General features: G+C 39.0%; 1 protein-coding gene across 1 annotated transcript; it reads right to left on the reverse strand.

Moving 5' to 3' along the window:
• Positions 1-1,991: 1,991 nt before the first annotated feature.
• armc7 (armadillo repeat containing 7) lies at positions 1,992-3,963 on the reverse strand. Its single transcript, XM_063481925.1, has 3 exons — positions 3,814-3,963; positions 2,908-3,051; positions 1,992-2,825 (listed from the first exon to the last, which is right to left on the reverse strand). Exons 1-3 carry the CDS (start codon positions 3,899-3,901, stop codon positions 2,482-2,484), a joined length of 576 nt encoding a protein of 191 aa, XP_063337995.1. The 5' UTR covers positions 3,902-3,963; the 3' UTR covers positions 1,992-2,481.
• Between the last annotated feature and the right edge of the window lie 5,879 nt (positions 3,964-9,842).

The following is a 9,842-nucleotide window of genomic DNA, read 5'->3' on the forward strand; positions in this document are numbered from 1 at the left end:
TTTATTGTCCTCGATGGCAGGTGCACGCCTCTTAAGCTCTTCAAATGCCATTCAGAAATATGCGCACATGTTCCACTTTAAAAAATATGAGCTTTAAAGTGAGTGAGCATTGTTCAGAGCTGTAAAGAATTTCCTGACCAGGCTACATGTGCAGTTCACCTGACGCTGGGCTGCTGGATCGGATGTCGTCTCCTGTCTAGACCTGAAGGACTCGGCCCAGAAATAGCCCTTAAGAGCCCAAAAGAAAACAAACTGTGCTCCTGGCTCTTAAGAGAGAACCTCAAGGTTTATTTAGCATTTTTTATTTAACATATTTTGGGTTTGGATTAAATGTTTCAGGACATGGTATTCCTACCATGCGCCAAGTACAGGAGGTGGTTTTAACAGGGAAAGGCAAAGGAATGTACATTTCAAGGAAGAAAAATGGGATTTGAGACAAAGAGTGAGTTTGTTCTCCTTTTAGACTCGAGACGTTTGTTTTCAAATTGTCACCATGCATTCCTTTGACTGGGAGGTTATTACAGGTGATACTAATAACCAAACTGTTCTCCCAAGAGGTGAATGCATTGGTGGAGCAATGCATATAAAAGTATCTTGGACTCCCTCATGTGGCAGGAAAAAGCACACAAAAAGGCCAAAAACCGTCCTTTGACGTGCACCACGATGGAAAATTTTGCAGACTGGAGGCGACCAGAATAATTTGTTGAGCAAATTTATTTTGGATGAGGAAAAACATCACTTGCGTTCTTGTGGCATTAAGTTAGGTTTGTCTTTTTCCTGCTTCAAAATGACAACGCCTCCATAAAGAAATGCTTGTCCCCACTTTGGTGTGGAAGAACTACACCGATCTCTGAACCTCAACCACATCCAGAACCTCTGGAGGAGTCGGAGCAGGTTCAACATCTGGGGTCTGATGTATAAATACGTACACAAAACCATGCTTGGATTTTTTTTTTTTTTTCCTCTACACATAATGTGATATTTAGAGAGGAACAATTTGCAAACCACATGCAACCTTCAGGCCATGTCTACGTGGGTTTTTTTTTTGGTTTTTTTTTTGTTTCAAACCTGAAAAATATTTTAGTGGGGAAGGTTGTGTTGGCTCAGAGAACATATCGCATGTGGTGCACATTTATGCACTAAATCCAGAAAGCTGATCTGGTGACTTATCTCTTCCAGTCAATGACTGTTGGATTAGAAAAATGCAAGCCATTATTATACAAAGTCTCGCAATTTTAGACTGAGAAGCCATTTTAATCCTCTTTCCTTGTTATTTCAAGTAGATGACAGATTTAGAATCAATCTGAAGTGGTGTACTTATGTTTTGGTGGACCTAACTGTATATCAATGATGCATCATCTTGGTATTTTTATCGCCTTCCAGGAGATAAAACACAAGATCCGAACATAAGCCAGTAACAGACAAATACTCATGAGATACTCTTTGATGTCACATGTTAAGCAAAGAAATAACATGTTATTAGTTAAGTCTATTGGTTTAGTATACAAGACAATGGTTAAGAGGGACAATAGCATTTCAAGTAGCAAAGGTGGAGTTTTATGGATTTCTGGGTGTATCCTCCAAAAGACTTGAAAGAATATGTGATGAGTGCAGTGATGTCAGGCTTTTGATTTAAAGCTTATGATGTAATGTATGTGCATTTCAACAGAGCTTAGGTTGAGTGTTTAAAATACAAATTTAGAGAGACGAGGCTGAGTTGGTTTGGACACGTGCAGAAAAGGGAGAGTGGATATATTGGACAAAGGAAGCCTGAGGTGCCAGGCAGGAGTGGGGAAAAAAAGAAAATCTGGGAGATTTGTGGATGTAGTGAAGGATGAGATGGAGAGGGTTGGTGTGACAAAAGACGATGTTGGGATAGAGTAAGATGGAGGCAGATGACCCCCAGAGGGAGAAGTGGGAAGAAGAAGAATTTCCTGATCTTACTGACCACTGACAGCGCTTCCGACTATAAGTCAAATTAAACCACATGCTTTCATTTTAATCCAAATTTACTTAAATAGCACAAAATCACTACAATAGTCACATCAAGACATTTAATATTGTAACGTAATACAGAGAATCAAACTGCTGCCTCTGACCAAACACTTGGCGACAGCAGGAAGAAAGAACTCCCTTTTAAGAGAAAGAAACCTGAAGAAACCAGGCTCACAGAGGGGCAGCCATCATGTGACTGCTGTTTTGGTATTTTAAGGTATCTTGTTGATGCCTTAAATACCTCATAAACTGGGAGGTCACTTTTCATAATGAAAGGTTTACTCACAGTTAATGAGATAATTTATTAATTCCAAAAAAGCAGCATGATTTTTGTCAAGTGAATCCATTACTTCTTACCAGTGGATGTCCAATATGTTTTTATTTTTTTTGGAACAACATATCGAATTTTGGCTCGAGCGGGTGAAACATCTGTGACGCTCTCACAGAGAGCAAACTTATAAAAAAATAAAGGTCTGTGCTGTGTCTTTAGTCTTTGGGCAGCGGGATGCCGACTGCCGTCTGCTGCCCCTCCATCTGCTGCTGCGCCTGCGCCACCTGCTCCTCGCTGCAGGAGTCCTGCAGAAACACGGTAGCCAGGTTGCGCAGACGCGGGCTCTCGGAAAGGGAGAAGCGCAGCATGCACTGCAGGATGGCGGGATCGGTGATCTGAGGGTGTGACGTGGGTGTCAGGAGGTTCATGAGGGTGGTGATGGCTGACAGGACCGTCTCTTCCCTCTGGCTGGACAAGCAGTTTGTGACTAAGCGGATGCCGTCGCTCTGCAGGACGACATCTCTGGACTCAGGGTCCATGCTGAGGTTACAGAGCCCCCCTGAGAGCACGAGAGACAAAATCAGAGATAAAGGTTTGATAGCTGCTGCAGACAATGAACAAGATGTCCCTGTGACACCCACCCATCCCAAACTCCACAAAGTTCTCATTCTCCTCAGTCAGCATGTCCAAGAAGAGGTCAGTCACCTGCAGCTCCCTCAGATACTCCACGTTCTTTGGATCGTATGCAAAATTGGCCAAATTAGCCAGAACTTGTTCCTTTGCCTCTGAGGAGGAAAAACAAAGCTTTTAATCACATAAAATGAGAACTATTTAATTATGGAGTGCCAAAATTAAATAGGCAAATATTTAATTAAAAGTCTAATTAATTCATTAAAATATTAGTTAATTTCAAATTATTTGTGGCTGGTCAACAGATCTTAAAATCTGATTGGTTACCATGCACAGCAAGTTAAGACGATTGATCCCAGATAATGCTGCAGTCCATGCCCGGATTGCCTGCGCACTGCTAATGTGCTACACTCGTTGAATTAATAATTCATTTTCTGAAGCTGAACGGCTGGACTCCTTAGCGTACTTGCTACTGAGAAACACCCACTGAAAGAATCGACTCCCGAAAACGTAAAGATTCTGACCAGATCAGCATTAGCCCCGCCCCCTGACTTTGACAGGTGAGGCTGACAGTAGAAATAAATTCATGACGTGTTGAAGCCCAGAACTATGAAATAATAACAACTGACATATATTTTAAATAAAACTAATTATTTCAATTTAATAAATGTGTATTTAATAATTTCAAATTTTGAATAATTATTTGATGACGTACGTCTCCAAAGAGGAGCACCTAGGCTTTCTGTAGGCACCTATTGTTTATGTTTTTGTTCTATTTACTTTATTTTATGATTCATATTATTGTCTTGTGGCTCTTGAGTTGGAGCAGAAAGACGAAAAGGCAAGATTGGAAAAAAGATAACAGAAGAAAGCAGAGTACTGAGTTTAAAGCTGAAGCCAAACACAGCTGCGCCCACCGTCGCTGTCGGTGTCCTGAAACTCGGTGACCAGAGTTTGTAAATACTCAAAGCGGTCAGAGCCTCCGGACGAGCCGCTTCTCCACATGATCCACCACCAGCTCCGCTCTCCGCTTTATTCTTTTCAGTTCGTTCCGGGCTCGGTCTGACCATGAAATGCCTCCGTGTAGCTGCGTGGACGAGACGAAGGTTCCGTTTAATCGATTTTTGTTTTAAAATCAGTTTCGATCTGCTAGCATACAGTCAAGCGGCGCTTACACAGAATCAAATCTAATTAACATTTTTCATACGCAGTTAAAGGTCTTCTATCATAGTTTTTTGTTAATGTGGCCCTAATACTCCCTCATACAACATGACACAAAATAGAAATACTGTCAAGCGGAAGCTAGTGTCACGTGGTACCGGAAGTTCCTAATAACTGTGGGACACGAAGGGGGTGTGTACAGCACCTCAGCCAACTGTAGGGGAAGGTCAGTGTTTAAAGTTCAAAATAAAGCCACGAAAATGAAGCAGCACAAACTGTCAGCCGGGAAACGGCTCGCCAAACCGATCCTGTTCGGGACGATCATCGTTGGACTCGCTGCTGCTTTCATTAACAGGTAACGTTAAAGCGTGTTTACAGCTCAGCCACCTGTACGTAACAGACATGATGTACGTGACATGTGCACATGCAAGTGTTTACCGCACACCTAAATAAACATGCAGCTCCGAAAGAGCCGATCAGAAGTGAAGATTATAAAAGCAGCACGACTTCGCTGTTAAAAGGTACTACAGGGGAAGCAGTACGACTGCGTATTATGCCCATTCTGCAGTCCTTTAGAAGTTAAAGAGAAAAAGCTTAGAATTTTAGAAATTCGGCAGACTTACGAGAAAAATGGATAATTTACTAAAAATAAAAGAAGTAAATTTTTGATGAAAGAAATGGGCAAATTTACATGGAGAAAGCATTCAAAGTTAGGAGAAAAAATGCCGAATAAATGAAAAATAAATGGCTAGTTTATTGTTTTAAAATGGCAAACGTATCAGAAAAAAATAGCAAATTTACCAGAAATAATGGAACAATAATGAGAAACAAGGACAAACTTATTAGAAAAAAGGAGCAAATTTATAAGGGAGTAACATGCTATATATATATATATATTAGGAAATGAATGTCAAATTTCTGAGATAGCAATGAGCAAAGTTCAGACATATTAAATTACAAAATCAAAAAAGGTAAGCTTATTTGAAAAAAATAGGACATTTTAAAGAAGAAAATGAACATATTTCAAAGAAATTAGCAAAGGATACATTTAAATTTAGATCATTATGTTTCCAAGAAAAAATGAGCAAAGTTCCAAGATAATAAATACCAAAATCTTAAAGAAAAAAAAAAAAGACACATTCCCAAGGGGGGAAAAAAACAAAAGAATACATTTCAGAGAGTCTGGCGGAGCATTTGCGAGCGAGGAAACTCAGTATGTGGTGATGTCCATGGACTCCCTGACTGACAAATAAATTTCTAGTTCCCATTTCCCAGCTATGAAGATTTGCTTCAAGGTTATTACGAGCTCTCATTAAGTAAAATTATTGTAAGAAATGCCGACAACGCCACGAGTAAGGTGTAACAGGACCTAGAGCTGCTCTGTCCCCTGTGCAGGAGCGTTAAAAAATTAGTTTATGCGATATATTTCCTTATGATTTTGTATATTTGGTGTATTTTGAATGCAGATTTATTCTCCTTGTTGTTTTTGTATTGCTGTTTGTGCATGATTTCTGGTAAGCCTGTCTGTAAACCAGGTTTAACGGCAGGAACAATAAAATGACTGAACTGAACTGTGAACAGCTGTCTGTGTTGGGCCTGCAGCAGACTGATAACCTGCTCTGTAACAGCTGAGATGGGCTCTAACCTCCTGCCTGGCTGTATCTAAAATGCCTTTAATCATATTTAAGTCATGTTAAAGGTATTGAATTTGCAGATGCTGTTTTTAAGACCTCTAGAAAAGCCCTATCAATACAATTAATTTCAAAGGTTTTTTCATTAACTTTTAGTACCACTAACTCGTTCGTGCTGTTAGTGCACCAGAGATTTTACAGCACAGTAGAGAAGCTCTGCAAATTGAACAGCTGTGTTTTTTCTGACCAAAAGTCCAAAGAGAAATCTTTACTGTTCAGTGCTGTGTTGTACGGACTGGACATTTTGACACAGCTGGTTGTTTCTTTTTAATTGACATCCCTAAAAGCTTTGAAGGAGCCCTGAAATAACCTCCTTATTGAAACTTAGTGGAGGAAGAGCTTCAGTAACGACAGCAAGCAGACTCCTGCGATGAGTGTGATTAGATTTCTTGTGGTTGAAAACGTGTTTAATCCTCACTGTTGTCTTTAGAATCACATCAGGTGACCCAGGAACGGTGATCTGATGTGTTTAAGTACTTTCTGTGCTTTTATTCATGTCACTGCTACCACTTATAGATTTTGTGTAGATTTAGAGTTCATGGGATGAATCCTGATGATTCCGGTGATTCTTTGGTCAAAAAACAAAAGAGAAAGAAAAGATGAGTATTTAGTTACACTGGACAACTGCTTGTTTTTTTATTGTTAGAAAAATGGAAACAGAGTAGGTTTCCAAACACACTCTGGAGACTAATTGAAACAAAACTGAGAGAAAGTGAATATGCAAAACATTTTCTTTGGTAAAGCTATAGTTTAATATTTTTCCGTGAAAGTAAAATCAAAATCTGTTTTTTCACACTGAACCACCCACGTCACATTAGAAGAAAGGTTTTACTCTTACCATTTTTTTCTGGTTCTCTAATTAATTCTCACTTGTCATTTGTTTTCATTCGGTACTTCTTCTGTTGCGCAGACACAGGTTTTTCGAGGACGTCGTTGAACTCAGGGCTCAGGAGCGAGCGCGCAACGACGCCAAGAGGTTGGAGGTCCTGGAGAGGCGGCAGAAGCAGATCGATGAGCTGACCGAGAAGAAGCAGCAAGGAGGGAGCGGGTGAAGGCGGCAGCAGCCTGAACCTCAGTGCCTCTGCAGCAGACTGTGATACAGAGCAGGTCTCCACAGGTGGACGCTGCACATGTCCACATGTGCAAAGATGGCTTTGCTGAATATTTTTACTGAGGCCTGCTTACAGTAATGGATTTATTGAAGTAACCCTCACAGATTTGTATAGACATCTGGGCTGGACACAACACTGTCCAAGACGCCCAGTAAATGAGCTTAAACAGCATCTTTCTTGTACTTACTTGTTTTTCCAGCAGGGGGCAGAGTTGACTGCAACCTAATGGACTGTATGAATGAAAATCTCTTTAACTATAAATTATTTGTGATATACATTGTTGAAGATCATTTATTTAAAATGCAGCCGCAGAGGTTTTCATGTTTATTTTATTGGTGTGAGTTTATTTTAATCAGGATTAAAAATCAAAGCACAGACGCTAATCCCGTACAACAGACATCAGCTCTGCCTTCAGTTTTTGCTCAATGAAGCAGGAAAATCAGACTCCTTAATGTTGGGATGTATTCAGTTTGATGGATGCTAACAAGTAATAACTGATGCTGAACAGTTAAAATAAAGGTTTTAAATTCGCTATCAGTGTGACATGAAATAATTATTCACTCAAATATAAGATCTGTAATCTGTAACTAATAACTAAACATTGTAGATAGAGAGAAAAGGCCATGTAGAGCTAGTCCAGCATTCCACCGTAAAGAAGTACAAAATTTTAAATTCTCAAGTAAAGGTTTCAGAAATTGTGCTTAAGTTCAGTACATGAGAAAATGTGCTTGTTTGCTTTTCTCCACTCTAAAATAAAGAAAGCTACTTTCAGTTTTTCCGTTATTCACAAGGGATCAACACAGCAGGTAGCGCCGCATATTTGATTTGGCAGATTTTTTTATGCCAGACGCAACCCACCAAGGGATTTGTGTCTCCTCCCGGGATCCAGCTGGGTATCTTTCGCTTGTGTACATCAGCAATTATGATAGTTAACAATAGAAAATAACAGATGCAGTATAACCATAGACTGTAAATACAAAACATGGATGGGTCTGCCTGTGCAGAAATCCCTTGACCAGCAGGGGGCATCTCCTCTGAAGAAGGCAGGCTGCATGGTGCAATACCACTGATTTCCTTTCTGATCAGACACCAAGTCAAATTCAGGGTGGTATGGACGTTACTGATCCGATGTCGATACTTTGTACAAAAACTTAATCTGTTATTGTATTTCAAATTATAGCTTCATAGTAATTACAGGACATCAGACTACTTGTTCTCATTGTTTAATTATGAAGAATTATCATATAGAAATAAAAAACCTAAATTTGTGTGTTAATTGATGCTGTTTGAACACATATATCTTGTCATTTAACATGTATGTACTTGCCTGGACGTTTCAACAAAAACATTCAACATTCACACTTTCCCTCATTCGCAGTGCTGTGCCACACTACAAATGTTGGTATCGATCCAATACAAAGCAAATACAGGGCCAGTATTGCCGATATCAGTACCAATAATTTTAAGTTATTCAGGCAGCTAACTGGGGGAGAGTAGCGTGCCATGACTTACGAGATGAATTCTCAAGTTTCAAATTCTGAACACATTTTAATCACCACTATGTCACTGTGATTGTTACTTTCCACAATAATTAGTTAACACAACAAAAAACACCTTTCAGCTTTTCATGTGTTTTGAAACTTGGTTTTAGTGTTGGTATCGATACTATCAATATTTGGATCGATCCGCCCACCTCTACTGCATACAAGTCTAATACTCACTGTGATGATAGTGATCAGTGTTCTGAATTTCAGTCACTAGTGTTAATTCTTATTGTATTAGGGTACGTACAGGGCTTTTCCCTGGTGTAGTGGTTAAAATAGTTGCCTTGCATGCAAAGATCCCCAGTTCAAGACAGGTAGGATACATGATATCCCTAGCTGGGGAGGGTGGTTAGGAATGTCATGTGGTGCAAAACCTGTGTGGCCAAACTTTACCTGTGTTTTCTAGTCTAAAAACTTTTTAATAAGCCTTTTGCATTACGTTCCACAGAGTTCTGCTATTCGAGAACACTTTAACACACAGCCAAGGGGTTTGAACCAATGACCTTCTAATTAGCAGACAACCTACACTACCTGCTAAGCCACAGCTGTCCACAGGTTCTTATCTACATCAGATGTTATGTCATCATCATGTTTCCTAGGAACAACCTAGTAACCAGCTAAAAGGACCTATTTTTAGCCTTTACGCACTTGTCACACATTTTAAAAGCATTGTAGAATTTTAATTTCATGACATGAAAATTAACTTTCAGCCACATAAGTTGAATAATAAAAACACTAAATGAATCTTATATTATAAAGCCATCGCATTGCCTGGCAGCCACATAGCAAGAGGCCAAAATGAAACATTTTCAGCATAAAATATCTACAACCTATTTCTTATTTATTCGGGGTTTTTTTTTTTGTTTTTTTTTAAACTTTTCCCTGAGAGATTAAGCAGAGACGGACCAAATCACTATTGTAGCACGGGCATGTACTAGTAGAATAAAGCAGGGTAAGATTCAGGGCGTGGCTACGAAACCTGCGACATCACAGTGGTTACTTGTATATTTTATCTGAAGTTCATTAGTATAGATATATGTAAGTATCTTCTTAGAGTATTTCTAGTAGTGGAACAATTTTATTTTATTATTTTTTATTTATTTATTTTTATCCAGAGAAATAATTTCCAGTTTTCAAGTCTTCTACAATCTTTTTAGACTGACATAAAAATATAATTTGACAGCATCAACACATTTGAGAACTGGGTATGGGTGTTTTTCCTGACTTATAGATTCAGTCAAATCTGATTTAAATAACATCTTCAGTTTTCTTGTTTTTTTTCCTGGACTACCAAAACAACACTAATATGGAAAGCTCACCGTATTCTAATTTCTAAACTGATACAACAGAAAAACAGCAAAACATTAATATTTGAGAAGAGAATGAAAAGGAGTCTTTGCCTTGAGAATAACTTCAAGAACCAAGTAAAACATAATCA

Source organism: Pelmatolapia mariae, linkage group LG8, assembly GCF_036321145.2.
Source record: "Pelmatolapia mariae isolate MD_Pm_ZW linkage group LG8, Pm_UMD_F_2, whole genome shotgun sequence".
Taxonomy (NCBI): domain Eukaryota; kingdom Metazoa; phylum Chordata; class Actinopteri; order Cichliformes; family Cichlidae; genus Pelmatolapia; species Pelmatolapia mariae.

Bases quoted from the DNA above. Each gene is read 5' to 3' on its own strand.
- armc7 (XM_063481925.1), bottom strand. From the start codon at position 3,901: ATGTGGAGAAGCGGCTCGTCCGGAGGCTCTGACCGCTTTGAGTATTTA. The intron at 3,052-3,813 runs GTGGGCGCAGCT...TTTCCTCCTCAG, and splicing joins TCAGGACACCGACAGCGACG to AGGCAAAGGAACAAGTTCTG. The intron at 2,826-2,907 runs GTGGGTGTCACA...TCGTGCTCTCAG, and splicing joins CTTTGTGGAGTTTGGGATGG to GGGGGCTCTGTAACCTCAGC.